The 17,949-nt window shown below is 39.9% G+C and overlaps 2 protein-coding genes across 14 annotated transcripts in view; both read right to left on the reverse strand.

The window, feature by feature from the left end:
• Window positions 1-997: 997 nt before the first annotated feature.
• ADAD1 (adenosine deaminase domain containing 1) lies at window positions 998-10,336 on the reverse strand. 3 transcript variants are annotated; one of them, XM_015861887.2, is made up of 11 exons: window positions 9,925-10,334; window positions 9,358-9,534; window positions 8,919-9,086; window positions 8,318-8,386; window positions 7,683-7,808; window positions 6,514-6,637; window positions 6,143-6,313; window positions 5,336-5,562; window positions 4,387-4,624; window positions 3,795-3,927; window positions 998-2,814 (listed from the first exon to the last, which is right to left on the reverse strand). In XM_015861887.2, the coding sequence occupies exons 1-11, from the start codon at window positions 10,103-10,105 to the stop codon at window positions 2,701-2,703; spliced, it is 1,728 nt and encodes a 575-aa protein (XP_015717373.1). In that variant the 5' UTR covers window positions 10,106-10,334; the 3' UTR covers window positions 998-2,700. The 3 variants fall into 3 exon arrangements, with proteins under 3 accessions (XP_015717373.1, XP_032299864.1, XP_015717374.1); XM_032443973.1 differs by having other exon boundaries at window positions 2,690-2,814; window positions 9,358-9,531; window positions 9,925-10,336; XM_015861888.2 differs by having other exon boundaries at window positions 2,690-2,814; window positions 8,928-9,086.
• A 142-nt stretch (window positions 10,337-10,478) lies between these two features.
• The window catches only part of KIAA1109 (KIAA1109 ortholog), a 99,870-nt gene continuing 92,399 nt past the window's right edge, over window positions 10,479-17,949 (reverse strand). For 9 of the 11 annotated variants that reach the window (XM_015861881.1, XM_015861877.1, XM_015861878.1 and 6 more), the window contains 11 exons: window positions 17,687-17,947; window positions 16,505-16,655; window positions 16,112-16,269; window positions 15,439-15,631; window positions 15,042-15,259; window positions 14,201-14,452; window positions 13,516-13,719; window positions 13,013-13,207; window positions 12,369-12,503; window positions 11,446-11,611; window positions 10,479-11,177 (listed from right to left, as the gene is read on the reverse strand). In XM_015861881.1, coding sequence (XP_015717367.1) covers window positions 10,961-11,177; window positions 11,446-11,611; window positions 12,369-12,503; window positions 13,013-13,207; window positions 13,516-13,719; window positions 14,201-14,452; window positions 15,042-15,259; window positions 15,439-15,631; window positions 16,112-16,269; window positions 16,505-16,655; window positions 17,687-17,947 — 2,150 coding nt within the window. In that variant the 3' untranslated portion in view covers window positions 10,479-10,960. The remainder of the gene's footprint in view (window positions 11,178-11,445; window positions 11,612-12,368; window positions 12,504-13,012; window positions 13,208-13,515; window positions 13,720-14,200; window positions 14,453-15,041; window positions 15,260-15,438; window positions 15,632-16,111; window positions 16,270-16,504; window positions 16,656-17,686; window positions 17,948-17,949) is intronic. The other 2 variants (XM_015861886.1, XM_015861876.1) reach the window with 1 other exon arrangement.

Here is a 17,949-nt window from a genome sequence, read left to right on the forward strand (position 1 = left end):
TTTATTTATTAAATTAAAACAAAACTCTGAAACAAGTGGGATATTTGTCCTTGTTTTTGTGAAACTACTGCATAAATGCCTGATTCAATAGAAGCGGGTGCAATTCTTAGTGTTCATTAGAGATTTTTAAATTAAATTTATCTCTTCCTGAGATACCAAGGGCCAGCTGGTTTGGTCTTGACCAGTCCCATAAATTCCTTGCTAACACATTCCTCTCCATTCTATCTTTATGTACGTGTACAGGGCTCTGAGTGTCAATGTAGCCATAATGCCACTGCGTACACAGAGCAACTAACCCAGCAATAAACAAACAGGATGAGCTGGTGAGTAGGTTTAGAGGCTTGGGAGCAAGAGGGTTCTGAGTTGGGCTCTAAGGGCTATTCGGGATATAAGAACAGCACCATAGCTCCAGGGTCAAGAGCGATGGGATGAGGGGAGTCCTTGTCAGCTATATGATTGCGTGCCTCTACAGGTGAAAACACAGAAAGGCTAAGAAGTAGAGGCCTGGCCGTTGACTGCATGCATCAGCCTGTACCAGCAACCAACCCAGGGCTAGAGCCTCAGAGACTTTTACATTCAGGTCCAGAAACCACAACTAATTGGCAAACACGGTCTCAGCCTACTTACTGGAGGGACCCACCTTGCATGCATTTTAATCAGAAGATCTCCATCCTGCTCAGCCAGAGAGAGCAGCAGCTGAGCTCTTAACCACAGGACAGGGGCGCCGCCTTCATAAGAGTGCCCTCACCTGCTGGCCTTTGAGCTCAGGGGCTGGCTAGAGGGGGTATATACACATGCTCTGCATGCATGTGCCTCACAGGAATGCCCTTTCAGCCTCATGTCAGGAGGAGCAACAGCAATCACCTCTCAGGAATTGGGATACATGCTTGGACCTGTTTTCCTTCAACAGAAATAGTTTCAAAAGCACTTAGAGAAGCGTAGTGTATTTTGGAACTATGTAAGTAGGTGAGAAAAACTCATACAGCATACGCATGAATTTAATACCTGAATGCATTATTCATTTGCTCCTAATTCATTAACAGCCTAGATATAAAAACTGAATCCATTGTTGTAATCAAGTGATGCCTCAAGGATACAACTACAAGACAGAGCTTACCAGATCTCATTCACAAAAGAACTTTTCTCCATGAAAAAGCACCGTAAGTTTCAAAGTCTTAGTTTGCCACAATTAATAAAATGCCTCAAGTACACAAAGAAAACAGAGTTATTTGTACATATTTAAGGCTTCTAGCTTAATAACATGAAACACCTTGCTTATGTCCCTAAGAAGGTCTAAATCCATACACAGAAACTAACCAGGAGTACAAAAACACGTTAAAAAAAAAAAAGTTTTAATATCATGAAAAAGAAACAACTTTGCTGCAAGGTTGTCTTCAATGGAGATGTTGTCATGTTTTAGTCACTCTACAATAAGAAGCCAAAATTCAACTACTACTGATACACCAAAAGCTTGACCTACCAGCTTACCAAACTTGTATGAAATACATTAATAATAATAATAAAATCAAGAAACACAGCACAGAATCCAGCATCAGTACATGAGTATTTCACAACACACACAACAGTCTGAAAAAAACCCAATGATGATTAACATCCAAACATTGCCAAATCGTCACTGTAATATTATGGTAATTTACAAGGAAGCAATTTCCCACTCAATAAAAGCCACACTCTTTAGACTATTCCACAGACACAATTCCACACGGACAAACAAGCACACCAAATAAGCAGCCTGAGGAAGGTGTCCAACTAGTCTACTACTGCATCTGACAGTTGTTAAGGAAGCCCCAAAAACTGACAGAATCCCATTACTGATGACTTCTACATCACACTATCTTTATTTACAGCTCTGAAATCCTTATAATGATATAAATTCACTAGCGAAGAGTGAGTGCTTGTCACAAAATGGCTGAGTAACAGCTTGATAATTCAGCTTCACTTTTTGAAGTACAAAGACCACTTTTTAACCATTCAGTCACAAAGAATATGTTGTGAATTACAAGCCATGTGATTAATCCATTCTGAACAAAAATCATTTCCAACAGAAGACACCTACAGGCAAAGCACAGATGGTCAATATTGCTAATTCTGAAAGTAACACACGGGTATATCTATTTATTAAAGAAATCCTAATTTTATTGATTTTTTTCCCCCAAAAAAAGATAATTACGTAAAAGGCATATGAAAAGACTGAAGCACAGCCAACTAACAGGAAAAGCGCATAAGTAACTCCCATAGCGTGGGGAAGGAACAAGGTGATGCTGGGAGGTAAAAACAGACACGCAATGCTGTTACGTGCTTCTACCTGTGAAAACACTTCTGTGTTACAGACAGTTTAACAACTAAATTGACAATAGGAAGCTCTACAACATGTAGTGGGTGTCCAACCTTTTATCTCGCCTGGGCCACAGCGTGGAAATCAACTTTCTTGTGTTGCATGCAAGATAGAGAATATAGTAAAAGTAACAAATCTTCACTTTTTTTATTAAACAAGGAAAAAAAGGAGGGCAACATAACATAAAATTATAAAACTGGCAGGTTGGACACACATGCTCAACAATTTTCTCATTGCAAACATGAACCCAACAGTTAAGCATTCTATTAACAGCTAACATATCTATTAATTACTATCACGTTTTACCAAAAGAAAATGGACTCCACATACAATCCACCTTGTAATCATTCAGTGAACTGTTCAATAAGTGGAGACTTCACAATCCAGGATCCATAGCCATGTTGCTCTAAGTAGCTGTGCAGCAACTTCTTAGCTTCCTGATACAAACGAGACTTGACCTGAAAGAGAAAAAAAGTAGGACCTTTAAGGAACTCAATATAATGGTTACAGTGATCTGCACTCATTAACACTATCATGTAATATGCATAAGAACAAGCCTTGCTAAAAGCAAAGCCTACAAACCTTACAGTTCTGTTTATTGCTGACAGCATGGAAAACGTTCAAGAATCTAAAAATACACTAATTCTGTACATTCAGTCATTTATTGGAATGGGACAACGCCTTTGTTAAATAAAATGTGTATGTTGTCCAACATCTCTTCAGATCCGGTAACATCTTTAAGACAGAAAACAATGAACAGTCAACATTGTTCAGAGCAAATCTAAATACACGGTGAACATGCAGTCACTTAACGAGCCATTCTGCTTTACAGCAGTTTAAAAAAAAAAATCTTTACTAGAAATAAAACAGCACACCTGCAAAAAACCCACCTGCAGAATATTCTGAAAAGAAAAATGCTTTCAACAAGTTTAATATGAAATTCATAATTATCTCACAAAAATACTTCCTGGTAGAAAAGTTATCTACCAATGTATGATTTGAGTATAAACCCCTGTTTTAAAAACATCAAACCAAGAATTTTCCAGTATGGAACTAACCTTACTGTGAGAAAAATGTGTTGTCTATCCTGAGCCAAAGTATGGAAGATGGAAGACAACTGGATGTTGTGTTGAGGGACATGGTTTAGTGGGAGCTATTGGTAATAGGTGAATGGTTGGACTGGATGATCTTTTAGGTCTTTTCCTACCTTGGTGATTCTGTGATTCTATGATTCTAATAGGAAGCGTGCCAAGAATGATACAGGGGACGGATTTTACTTGAAAACAGCAATTTCAGACATTTCCATGTAAAAAATACAGGCAAGAAAGGAAATCCACCTGCTCATGCAAATCTAGAAAGCAATACAGAGTCACCCCAGCTAATTTTTGAGAGCAACCACTAAGAGAGCTCCTTTATTTTTCCCCCCTTTCCAGCTTACCTTAGCTTCATGGTATGTAGCAACTTTAAGCAGATCAGTTCTTTTTGCTCGCCCAGCAAGGCATTTGAAACGACTCAGCATCGCTGCCTTACAAAGGCGGCTTGCCATAGAAGAGCCACTTTTGAATGGCGAACTATAGATAAAACAACAACAAGCACATTAAAGCTCAGTAAGAAATACATTACAGGTATATTGCTTTGATCATTACATGGTGGGGTTTTTTTGCCCCAGTGCTCTGAGAATTCAATCACATGATGTTACTTCTCTGAATGAGCAAAGCTGATACAAGTCCGCAGCTGAGAGAATTATAAAGTAAGAGGACCAAGAACAGTTTTCAAACTGGAATTCATCTGAACTGCTTGGTAGCATGTATTTAGAAAAGTAAAGCATTCACCAGAAAAGGCATATATGGCATGTCACTGATAGATCTCTAAAACTGCATCCAAATACAGGATACATACATTTAACATAAGAAAGAGTCCCCTTCATCTGAATTATATTGCAGCCTTTACAAGTAGCTTAAAAGTTAAATATTCGAATGCACAGAACAACAAAGCTAAGCATTTCCAATGAATAAAGAAAAAAATCTAACCTTTCGGTGACTTTCCCATTTAGCCCATCCACAACCTCCAGCTGCGCATCCGACATCATCCAATTCAAACTAAGAGACCTCTGCTTCACATTTACTTGAGTTGGCTGTGCAGTGTTCACCAAGTAAGTAAACGATCTGTTGACCACGTAAAGCACTGGAAGCTTCGATGTGAGCCCATCGTCGATACGTTGTCTTATAGCTATTTCTAACCCTTTCAAACTCTTGCAATTTCCATTTCCTAATAAAAACAAAGCCAGTCACATGCAATTACATCAACAAACAAAAAATAAAGCAATAAAACATCTGTTTCCATTGGACATCTCCTTTCCAAAGTAATTACCACTGTGTAATTCTCTCAGCATTGTCCATACTGAAACATACCTCACTCAAGAAAAGTTCTCAGCCTTTCACACCAGAAACCACCAAACTGCAGATTTCCATTACACGCTTTCACTGACTGCTTAAATAAACTTAATCTGGTCCACTGCTTCTCAAGAAATGGTCATAAAATATCTACCGAATAAACGTACTTTGGTCCTTGGCATCTTAGAAGAATATTCTTTTCATACATTACTCTTCTATTTAGCATTATAGATTTACTATTATTTACCTCAAACAACACTTAAGCGAACTTGAGAAGCTTCTGTATTCACCATATCTGACCAAACACTTAACACAGCATCCATCACAGGTACTTGGTACTTTGTCAACATTTAACATTTTATTTGTTATATAAACATAATGACAAAAGAATGAAACTGAGTTTTACATTAGGGCAATTCTAAAGTAAGGGAAAACAAAACATTCCACAGCTCTTTGGAAAACGAACAAACAACTGAGGTTCTTTAAAGAAACAACTTCATTCACTTCACTGATCATACTGTATAATAAAATTAAAGTAAACTTGAAGATGAAAACATGGAAAAAAGACTAAGTTTATTAAGCTTACCTACAAGAATGGTGTTGATATAAACTGGTTCAATGAAGTAACTCAGCAGCGCTCCCTGAACTCCAACCACTTCCCATTTTGTTAACTTGTCACTAGCTGACATACTGATTACTCTCACAGTTTTAGAAGGACAAGAAAGAGAAAGATAAATCTTGCCTTCTATAGCAACATGGAGACTCAGCTCCTCAGCAGCTTGGCAAGCAGTTAGAGAATGTGGATTAAGACACCTAAAGTAAGACAAGAAAAGAAATCCCTGTGAAGAAGTATTCAAAGAGATTATTATGAAGTGCTGTTTCTCCATGTAAAGGTGATAACAGAGGATGGTTTAAAGGTGGCTAATATAAAGATATTGACCAAGATGGTGATAAATAGTCAAAGGTTATTAGTAAAGAAAACTCACCAACGTTGATGCCTGGAGCTGAGGCAGTCTCCACTGAGGAGCGATTTCCAAGAGACGCTGCCTCAGTGGTGGTCAGCCCTTAAATGAGGTCTCAGAGGAGGTGGAGTCGAAGTCCACCCCTTCCGGGAGCACAGCTACATTACTCTCACCTGTGCTCCCACAGCTGACCCAACACCTGCCTCAGCTGATTAATCAGTGGTTCAAGCTGTGATTTCCCATACACTCCAACACCCAACCACTTCCACATAAGTAACTTCCTTCTAAAAACCCATCCTTAAATTAACTCACTTGATGTCTAAGTCAACCTGCTGCATTAGGAGAAAGCATTTCCCAGGGTTTGTCTCTGTAGGTCACTGAAACAAACTAGCTTTCCATTACAATACCTCTGAGAATACCTGAGTACTTACAGCTGTGTTTTTATCTGAGCAGATCCTTTTGGCAGCTGACTCATATAGAGATAGATACTTATATTCCGCTTCAGGGTAAGCAGCTTCGAGTCAGGTGCAGAGCAAAACAGGGATTGCTCTCTGTGTGCTGGATTACCATTATAGAACAGCAAAAGATGTCGATAAAAATACCTAAAATGAAGCGGTGACAACAGGTGTAAGAGATACTAAATTGTTTAGAGATCAATGAACATTCACATTTCATTTACATTGATTCAAAAATAATCTAAAGGGACACACACTAAAGAAATGCAAATGTATTTACTCTCAGAAAAGTAAAACTAAGAACTGGCTGCCAAAGTAGAGGTAACAACTGCTACACACAGTCTCACCGGAGAAGAGAACGTCGTGCAGTAACAATGGCATGGCTGTCGTGCACCACTCTTCCCTCAGGCGAATAATCACTGCTGTAATTACAGTCTCCTGTTCCTAGAGCTACGACTTGATGCTCTCCACCTAAAAAGAAAACACACTTGCAATAAAACACAACTGTCAGTCAGTCAAAGCACAAAGTTAAATTAAAAAATAAGTTCCAAAACAAAGACCAAGCAACTGAGACAGAGTTGGGATTACTGGTATATACAGCCTTAGTGATGCATTCACAAGAACTCTGGTTTTCTTTTACCACGGGGCAATTTACTCAGCACCTGGCCTGATAGCTGCAAATGGGTCTCATTGTCTCAAAGGGGAAAACAGATCCTAGCCCAGGAGCTGGCAGGACTCTTTGAGAAGGCTTTCAATGAGACAGGAAGGGGAAAGCGGATAAAACCAAATTTGCTAGAGATGAGCCTATGGGAACGATGATGGGAATGGGGGGGGGGGATGTCAAGAGGCTCAGTTGAAGAGCATCTACACCAATGCACCAATCCAGCTGGTGACAAGTCATGAGTGGCGCTCCTCAGGGGTCAGAACTGGGGCTTGTCCTGTTCAATATCTTTACTGATGATCTGGACGAGGACATTGGTGCACCCTTGGTAAGTTTGCAGATGACACCAAGCTGGCAGGTTTTGGCAAGGTAGGGGTTGGCCTCTTCTCCCATGTAACAAGCAATAGGACTAGAGGGAATGGCCTCAAGTTGTGCCAGGGGAGACTGAGGTTGGGTGTTAGGAAATACTTCTCTGAGAGAGTGGTCAGTCTCTGGCACAGTCTGCCCAGGGAGGTGGTGGAATCACCATCCCTGGAAGTTTCAAGGAACACCGAGATGTTGTACTGAGGGACATAGTTTAGTGGGAAATATTAGCACTGATGGATGGCCAGATTGGATGATCTTAGAGGCCTTTTCCAACCTTTGAGACTCTAGTCCAATTCCTCTTTAAAGTCAGCATGTTGAAACACCTATTCAACATCATTGAATACCTATGATGAAGCCATCAGTAAAGAGTATATCAAAGAAGAACAGCTACTGTTGTTGAGCAAGGTCAAAAACACAATGAGTCAAGGCTCCTGGGAAATACAGGCTAGATTGCTGAAGCCCCAGTATTTGGTATCAAAACATACTTGCCTTTCTCAATGATGAAGGCAGCCAGTGAACTGCCACAGCTTTGGTACTCAGGATTTTCAGCAGTCAGGCTGTTAAATACTCCTTCAACTGTCTGCAAAAATTTCTGATATATATGGTGTCGTCCTTCTAAACAGAACAATAAAAGCCAGCAAGACACAAACGTGCAGGGGGAAAAACAGGCAGCATCAAGCACTGAACAGACTGTAAATTTACAGACACATAAAAGCACGAGCACCATCATATACTTGTGCCTCTGACAACTACAAAGAAAGACACGAATAAATGAAAGGATGCTGTCAACACTTTATGGTTTTACTATTCAAGAGAAAGCAGGAGCACAGATAAAGTTTCATCATCTACAATACATGGTACTTCAAAGAAGGACAGCAATGCTTTATTTATTCCTATCCCTGCCTCAAGATTTTACTTCAAGAAATTTACTTGAGCTGTGTCTGTAAGCATTTGTCCATGTGCTACTTAAGTGACCAGTCCTTCCAGTACTCATTGAAAACAACACATGTTAAATAACAGAACCTTCACACAGATCACAAAGCCTTTTAAAAGAAACATTAAACCAAAACAGATTATTTCCTTTATAGATTCAGATCACACAGCTAAACAAGGCTATTCCTTACCAAAGCTGATCCTTGAAACATCAACAGGGCTTGCTGCAGTTTCAGGCTCAACCAGACTACGGGGAGGACCTGAAGATTTAAGACAACTTCAAATAGGCGTCAACAATACCAACTTCAAAACATGGATCAAACAATGTCCAGCACGTTTAACCTTCTGATTCCTTAAGAAAGAGAGATTTTTTTCTGAGGTCCTTTTAAGCACAGAACTATTTAGGCAGTAATCCTTAAATAAAAGTAAACTTAAGTGTAGCTTCATTCTTTTGCAAGCAGTAACACAAAGCTGAGGACATAACTATAACAATTCAAACATAATCAGGAACAACTCGATACTGCTGTAATCTAGCAATCAGCAAATCAAGTGCAACAGCAACAGATAATTAATTCTCTTCTGCAATTCTCCCTTCTGTGCCAACAACTCTGATGCAACTCATAGTACACAGGAGACAGTTTCAAAACTAAACAGTAAATAACTGCTAAAAGGACTGAAAACTGACAGCTGTGGTGACACCAAAGCACTTCCCAAAGCTACGCAGGGATCTTGGGTTGAAAACCTCTAAGCAAGTCTTTTCAAGTTCTCTTCAGGTACTGCCTGAATACTTACTTGACTTACCAGATGCTGGTGCCACCACACACTCCAACTTCAGTAGCTCATCAAGAGCCAATTTAGCTGCACTGTGCTTAGACTCCTTCTTACTTCTTCCCAATCCAGTCTTGTAGTAAACACCATCCAGCACAGCACTAATGCCAAAATAAGGACTTATGCCATGTCCTTTTAAGGAAAAGAAGACAATCATGACTAAACAACATATTCTTTTCCATAGCTTCAGGCACTTAGATTGATTTCAAGCATCAGTACAAGAGAAAAAAAGATGATAATAACAAAAATACCTTTCACCTCCATGACTATTCTGACAGTATTCACTCACTGCACTTCTCACAAAGCTCTCCTTCAGCTCTAACAGTTATTAACAAACCACCACATTTTCCAATCAACCGAAACCATCTCCAACACAACTGCATGTAAAGCAAGAAGCATTTACCTGCCACGCCAGTCTCTTTAAAATCCAGCTGCATGTTGTACCTTTGTGCAAACTGGTACAGGGCCGATATGGGGTTCATTGTGCCCTTCTTGTACCCCGCAATGAGCTCTGCCAGCCACACGTCCTGAACTACTGCAGGCCCTGGGGGCGGGTGGGCTGGGCGAGGCGAAAACACTGCTGCAAGGAGAGCAGGAATAAACGTAAAGAAAAACACCGAATGCTCTCTTCAACAGTTTGTGTTTGGTTAAAAGAAACGCTTTGTAGATGCTTCTCAGTGCTAGAGAAAATGCACTGACAAGGAAACCCAAGTGTGAGCGCCAAAGCAATACGAGATCCCCTCAGTAGCACTAACAGCTCATTCACACAGCCAGCCCCAACGAACAAACTGAAAGCTATAGCAGGGTTTGAACAAACTGAAAGCCATACCTGTATTTGAACAAACCGAAAGCTATACCTGGGTTTGAACAAACCAAAAGCTATAGCAGGGTTTGAACAAACCAAAAGCTATAGCAGGGTTTGAACAAACTGAAAGCCACACCTGGGGTTTGAACAAACCGAAAGCCATACCTGGGTTTTCTCCCGTCTTCGGGGCGCTCGGTCCGTGCTGCCCATGTGAAGGCGGGATCCTGGGCCTCACAGCCGCGGGGCTCAGCAGCTGGGCGGGATCCCGCAGCAGCGCGGTCTCCTCCGCTGCGAGCTTACAGGTGGCCGTCCCAGCCCGCTGCACGCTGTCACTGCTGGCGGCCATGCCCGGTCAGCCCGACGGAGCTCCACAGGAACGGTGCCGGATGCCGAAGCCCAGCAGCGAGCTCCTCTTTCCTCGGCTGACACCGCTTCCTGCGAAGCCGGGAAGCACCGGCACCACGCCGGCTCCAGAGCCAGCACGGGAGCTGCCAGGGCCGGCTCTAAAAGAGGTGGAGCAGCGAACAACCACCACCTCACAGCGGGGCGGATCACTCCGCAGCTCCGACAGCCACGTGCCGAGGCTCGAGGAAGAAGGGCCCGGCCTCCTTTAGGCACCCACAAATGAGGCTGGATGCGACGTTACACTTAAAGCACTTTTTTAATCAAAGAAGGTGAACGAAAAGAAAACCAACTAAAAACCCAAAAAACCAACGACACTGTACAATAGTTAAATTTTATTACAAGTGTAATAAACTTAAAGATTTTTTTTTAGCACTAAGGCGATCACAGTTTCATAAGTTATATATATATATAAATTTACACAAGTCTACATTGACAACTCAATTACCAGTCACATCAACGAAGGGGCTGTGTTATGGCAAATGAAGTTTAGTAAAATTCACAGTAAATCTGCAGTATTTAAAAGATGCAGGAATCATATTGCACAGAATAAACCAGTGGGTGCCGAGAAGCGACTGCCAGTGTTCGGGTGCTCCTTCACAGAATATACATTGGTCGTAACCATGCAATACTTCCAATACAGAATGGTAGCAAGTACCACAGTAAACAGTTACTCACAATGTAAGTTCTAAGTAGAGTAGCAAAATGCTGTTAGGTTTTTCTTTTAAACCATATATAAACCTTGTAGTAAAACACTTTGATACAAATCAAATGGAATGGTGGTTGTCACATTATCGCTTCAGTACTCCTCTTTGTCTTTTCCTTTCTTTTCCTTTTCGTCCTGTAGTGCAGTACCAAGTTTCTTTATCAGAACGGACAGAACCTTGTCCAAAGGATCCATCACCCCACGCTGCAGCCACTTGGGGATGGTAGTCCTGGCGTGGTGGAAGCCCAGCTTTTGGAGGATGTAGTCAACACCAACAGGGTCGATCTTCCTCCCAGTCCAGGATATTAATCTAAAAAAAATCCAACAGAAACAATAGTAGGCAGACTCAATCTCAGGTGTAGATAGCAACTATCTGGAACTACCTATCTTTATCATTATTAACGTCCATCTCACCTTCCAGACCAGCACTAATAGCCAAAGATAAAGCTATTACAGCATCCGTGCAATTGATCTGTAGCAGCTGAACAGCACCAGCTTGGAAACATTTGTGGTGCGAAGGACAGTACCCATAAACAAAACGCACAGACAGACAGATTACAGGTAAGCCTGCTCGTTACCTGAGCGTGGGCTCCAAATGCCAAGTATTGCAGATAAATTCTCTCCAGTCAACTGTAGTGTAAGTAATGCTTTCCTCTGCTTCTCTCTCTGTGGAGCTGTCCTCAAGTACACCAGCAGAGTTTTTCTGCCCTGGACGAGAAGCCAAAATGCGAGGAGGAAAAATAGCTACAAAATGAAGAGGGGCAGGGAAAGAAAGCAACCAGTCAGTTTGAGCATCTCATATGAATCTTCATATATCTTAAAGGAAACTCCAGACCACATTTCAAACAGGAGAAAACCAGCTCGTGTTTCACCTTGTTTTGTAAGAACTTCTGAATTGCCAGCAGTGGTTCTGGTTTCAATAAAACATATGATAAGAAAAACTTCAGCATCAGTGGATGGTACAGGAATATGGAATTGTTTCCTCCGCCACCCAACCCACACATACGCAGGGTATTTCTTTCAAACTCATCGTGGCACACAACAAAGCATATTGCATTCCATAGGCTACATGCAAACACATGCTTAGTTTTTAATGATTATTTTGATTGACAACATATTCTGAGCAGGAGGATGGTGGGGGAGTAATTAAATTTGCCCAAAGGCATGAGGGGGACCTGAATCCAGCTCCTCCTGGAGTTTAAATCCTAGAACGAAGAGAAGGAACAGCAGCCCTTTCTCTCCAAACAGCACAACAAATAAAATGTAAGCAAATATCTGAACTGAGATTGAATTTAGAGATACTTTGGGTAACAGGAGCAGAGTGCCCTGAACAGCAGAGATGCGACAGTGTGCTATTTGTACCATCTGTATGCAACTGCTCTGCTTCCAGTCCTCCAGGGCCTAACTTAGAGTCAGCTGAAATGATTCCCATTCAACAATATTTATTGTCAGTCAGTGTGTAACTGTCTGAATGGTGTTACCTCAGATACCAACAGCTTACCTTTTTCTTTTTCTTTTAGATAAGCCGACACCAAGTCGTGCAGAAACATGATCAACTCAGCATCCATAGTTACGCAGATGTGGTCTGTAAATTCAGTTACCACACTGCATTCCACCTTTGGTTTAACGCTTGTATCTACAGTCAGATGGAAACAGCATTAATACACTTTAAGTACATATTGCGTCAAAGTATACTGAATTTTTATTACAAATGATCTGTAAATCACACTACTATTACTGAGCAGGCATTTCCCCCTATTCCATTTGTAGTCTGCAGACAATATTTTGAAAATAGGAGCATGATGTTTAGCTTCCTCTCTCCTATTTCCTTTTTCAGAACAGGCCTTTTCTAACTTATAAACCAACTCCCTCAGAACAGCCGGCCTGGCTGTAACACTCTTATCCATTACTTAGCAAATGGGTTTTTTTGTCTGTTTTGTTTTAAAGCAACCAGTCTCTGGACTAGGCCTTCACTTCCTAATCAGAATTCCCTCTGCATTTCATTACAAAAACGCATCCTTTATTGCATATGTCTGCTGTAATTTCTAGAAAAAATTCCTCTTATTAGCGCAGTATCTTTGTATTTAACTCCTCATTTATGAGAAACAGCTTTAGACCAAGGAAAGCAAATGGTTTTTACTATACCTTGTAATGAAGGCTCTTGGGGCTCTTGGACATGAATAGATTTAAAATCCAGCTGCATCCTTGGCAGTGCGAAGATGGTTTCAGTTTCATGATTGTAACTAGAACCACCTCTGAAACCACTCAGCAAGCTTGAGCTTTTCACAGTTGTGCTGCTCTCTGGGTTATTGGCATCAACATTTCGCAGCAGGTTTAACTCTATAAGGACAATGGGAAATGCCTTAAGTCAGTAATCTTGATTTAAAAAAACAATTCTGTCAGCAGTTCTGTCTTCCAAGAAGCATAAATAGTACAGCATATCAATACCTTTAAAGTATTTTTTAAGAAACCATAAACTGCTCATTTCTGACTATACAGCATAATCTCTTATTCCACACTTTGCTTTAACATGCTGTAGAAGAAACAGCTTCCATTTGAGCTCTCTTCTTAGCTCACTTGAAGTTTAGCACAATGTGCATTGACTGACAAGCAGACCAACCCCAAAATGTAATAGACATGAATCTTACCTTCATTCCTGGTGGCTGTAACATAATTGAACCACTCTTTCACACTGGCAACTCCATGTGGGGGGTTTTCATGGCGGCGCCTTGTTATCTTAGTGATTGTTGCCATGGGGCTTTCGAGCGCTCCACATGGTTTGGTGACCATAGTGTTATGGCCTAAATGAAAGTCTAGGGTTTGCACGATGTACGTAGAATGTTCACTGGTACCTGCATTGAAGGTGTGATGGATACAGAGCGGGAGAGAAAAGAGAAATAGAAAAAAAAACACACCAACTTAGTAAGGGTAGCGTGATTTCTCCTCTCCTTGCACAGGTATCTATCAGGAATAATTACTAAGCCAGTAGAATAAAAAATCTATGTTATGCTTACAAAAAACAGAAACATTTAAATCCTCACTATCTACAAGTAGTGAAAGCTTCCCAATATTTAGACAAATAAATAGTAAGAAATTCAAAATTCATTACGTAGAAATGAATGACTGCATCAATGCAGTCATGCAATTAACAAGACAAACAGTCCCCTTCCTAGACACATGATCAGGAACAAATCTAATACACTTCAATTATATAAGAATATACTTGGCTTTTTTTTTTTTTTTTTTAATATGCTTTTTTATTCTGATATATCAATATATTCTTCAAAAGTTCATTTAAATGATTTTAAGATATGAGGAAATGGTTTAAATTACCATCTTCCCAAACTTTCTGTGCTTCTGTCCAAAATGCTATATTGGGTTCTTCAAGGTGAAATAAGGCCCAAGATTTTGAACGGAAATTAGGCCCATGGAAACAAGCCAGCGTCATATGGTTCCCATGCAAGCTCATGGATCCTCCAAATTGCATTCCATCTTCTGGCAGTGGCATCTGAAATAAGGATATATGGCATCCAGACACCACCTTCAGAACTCCTGGCCAATGACGATGATGGGCTGCATCCAATACTAGAAATGAAAAAGGCGAAAACAGAACCAAACTTCAATAAAGAGAAAGAAACAGGAAAGCTTGCTGCCATGGTTACATATTTGTTAAAAGCAGAAACATCATGGGTAATTTCACTGACATTGTCTCATCTTTGCCATCTAAGATGGTTTTAGCTTATGAATACCAGAACAAGCGTATTTATGTTCAGATAAACAACAGCTTCAGCTCAAGATGAATAGAAAAGAATAGCACCACAGCACCATGATTTCACAGCTACTCAAAGTAGTAATTTTTTCTTATGAAATAGACTTCATAAGTTTGCAGTTTTCAAACTGCAAAAATATTTTAACAGAAACACACATTTTTAACAAAAGCCTGAAAATAACATAGTTTAGTTCATTCTTGTACCCCACAAATATCAGGGGTACATGTATACTTGAGATATATCTTCATTGAAAAGTTATTGCAAGCCCCCATTTATAGGGCAACCATACTGAAGATATTATTTTAAGTCAAGTAGATTTACTTGCACACATGAAGTTTCTCAGATTGATTTTCACAATTAAAACATCCAAATTAGAAAGTATACTGCTTTTTGGTTCTACTTACATTGTTCATGTGAGCTTCTCTCCAAGTTGTTGGCCATTGTCTTGGGAGGCAGATAAGGAACTGGTCCCCATGTAGACAAAGCTCGTTTGCTTGTGTCAAACTGTTGAGTAAAGAACTCCTGGAGTTTCATTCCTATTTTTATTAGATCTGGTGTAGTCGATCTTGAAATCATCACTTGGAAGATATCCCATTTCAAGTCCCCATGGACAAATATTTCACTAGGTATTGAAAACAGCAAGAACATGTACAATTAACCAATTTCCTACTGACAAAAAAAATGGATGCTTTGATTTCTGGCAAACTTATGATTTTAGTTATCAATACTGGACAGAATCCATACAGGCAGAATTTTACATTATAAAGTATTATAAAATTGAAAATCAGGAAGCAGCGTTACCTTTTATCAGAGATGCTTGAGTCCAAAGCGTTATACAGGTTAATTTTCCATTCATCCTGTAGTTTAAGATCTGCATTACTGAAGATTCCCATTAGGATACTGGACCCCATATAGTCAACACGTGCTTCAGTAGAACCCATGGTAATCTGAATTTTATGACTGGGCTGTTGGTTTGGGTGCTCAGAAATGTGAGCTACAATAGAATGAAAACAGCACAGAAACACAGCATTAAAGGTAATAAGATTTGTTTTTCTAGCAATACACCCTTATGCAATCCTAATGATATAGGGGGACTGAGAAAGCACTGATTTCTTCCTGATGCACTGGGAGACCCAGAACATCCAAAGTCTTTCCAAACCCACTGTTCCATTTCCTAGATTGTAAGTGCTTGGGAAACTCTAGGAAGAGGTGAAATGCTGTCAAATATTTTGGTTGCCATCTGTCTAGAGAGCTGAAGGAGGCTAAAGGGTTGCACACCTCATTAGCATAATTTTAGGGCAACACTAACACTAATTCCACCCCTAATCAGGAAGCTACTCCTTGAATTCAAAGTGTTTTTCATAGTGAGAAGACACAAATAAGAATGCAAAGCTGGAATATGCTGCCAAGTTTACAAAACTGTTTTAGCTGTTGTTCTGAGCATATACCAGTACCAGGCAGCTTCCCAACTTACCCACCATCTCCAGGGTATTAACATCTATGGTACCGCCAACAACTCCACCTCTAGAGTCCAGCTGTGATCTTCCCAAACCAACAGACATGCTAATTTCCCGATCTCTGCTACTGCCCACAGACAGACGACCTTGGCTTTTCAAACCACTGGTGGTCCACCTTGAACAGAAGTAAAAATAGACAACACTTTTTCAGAAAACAGACAACATTTATCTATGTCAAAAGAAAAATGGAGAATGATTTACCGCAAAGAAGTAAATAATGTGGATTAAGCACACTCGCCTTTATGATTAAGCATCTACCAGCATTCACAAGGGGTTACTTTTGTGGGTTTTTTAGTGTCCCTAAAACAACACTGTCTGCTAAACCACAGTTTATCCTGTTTTATACTCACGTGGTATTGCCCATTACGTTGCTCATATTCATTTGGACATTTAATTGCTTCAGGTTCATAGCAAATACAACCAGTGTTTCCCATGGTGTTCCTTGGGGGCTTCCAGCTTTATTTGATTTATTAAATGGAGTTGATGTTTTTGAGAGTGCATCTAAATAAAAAAGTAGGCAAAACTTAAATCACAAAAAAAAGGCAGATTATAAACATTGAAAGATATTACAGAAAGACAGACATACACCACACTTAAGGGGCACCACAAAACTACAGGTGAGGATAAGTGAGATCTTGAAGATCTGCATTACATATTGCTTTAGCTGTCAGAGAAATGAAAGTATTTTACACATTTAGTTTTACTAATATCCTTTAGAGAAAAGATTTTAAATTTGCCAGCAGGCATGCAAGAGTGTGCTTTTAACTCCTCACTTCTTTTTTTTATAGAAGTTTACTCAGAAAATAAATTAGTAGCAGTAGAATATTCATGCAGTGCTTATTGGCACAATGTCAGCTTAGAATTTCAAGAATTAGAGTTCTCACTCTTCTCACAAAAATCTAAAGAAACTCTTAAAAGACTGTGCAATATTTCCTTTGAACAAGCCATTCTATCAGCCTTATATTGTTTTTCAGCTGTTCTACCTTGAAAGCTAGTATCTTTCCTTCTAAATAGAAAGTAAAATAAAATAAAATAAAATAAAATCTGTCCTTTCTCTGCACAGACATTTTTCCTAGAATGCAATAACCACTGTACATCTAAATCTCCTGTCTCTAATTCCATAAATGTTCCCAGCAGCCAGTGGTACACTGCAGTAAGACACAACAACATGTAGTAAAAGAAATTAAAAGTTACTTTATTTCTTATATAAAAACTATCCTTATTTAGATCTTTGTGGTTATTGCTTGGAGGAGAAGGGAGGGCAAAGATGATGGTGCAATCAAATTAAGCTGGAAAACTCATCTAACCTCTGCCCTAGTAAAAGAAACAGCAATTTTATCGAAGTATAACGCAGTTTCTTGGAGTACAGTCACCTGTTTCTCCTTGCTGTAAGCCATGGACTTTCCACTCTCAGGCACAGTGGAAAAGAATATCACTATTTTGTATGCTGTAGTAACAGTATCTTTTTAATTCAACTAATGAAAATACTTGAAATACAAAACAAAAAACAGTCAAAAAAACAGTCTACTAACCTCTCTGAGGCACTGAAGAATCAGACACACTCCTGGATCTTGTAACAGCTGGAGACTTTAAGTTATGAGCTGCTGTCCCTGGTGACATGCTACTGTTTGCGTTATGTTCATTAAAAACATTAGGTGACTGTGCCATGTGTGTAAATGAAGCAGACTGGCAGGGTTGCTCCCACGTCCTACAGTAAGCTTTCCGTGATGATTCAGGAGAAAGATGTTGGCTGACTCCTTCGATTGAATCTGGTGTTCCAGGGCCTGATGCTACT

This window comes from Coturnix japonica, chromosome 4 (assembly GCF_001577835.2).
Source record: "Coturnix japonica isolate 7356 chromosome 4, Coturnix japonica 2.1, whole genome shotgun sequence".
Lineage (NCBI taxonomy): Eukaryota > Metazoa > Chordata > Aves > Galliformes > Phasianidae > Coturnix > Coturnix japonica.

What these genes read in the sequence shown, in the direction of transcription:
- ADAD1 (XM_015861887.2), bottom strand. Translation starts at nt 10,105, where the DNA reads ATGGCCGCCAGCAGTGACAGCGTGCAGCGGGCTGGGACGGCCACCTGT. An exon ending in TAAAGAGACTGGCGTGGCAG is followed by an intron (nt 9,087 to 9,357) that starts GTAAATGCTTCT and finishes TTTCCTTAAAAG; the next exon opens with GACATGGCATAAGTCCTTAT. An exon ending in GCACGACGTTCTCTTCTCCG is followed by an intron (nt 6,314 to 6,513) that starts GTGAGACTGTGT and finishes GCTTCATTTTAG; the next exon opens with GTATTTTTATCGACATCTTT.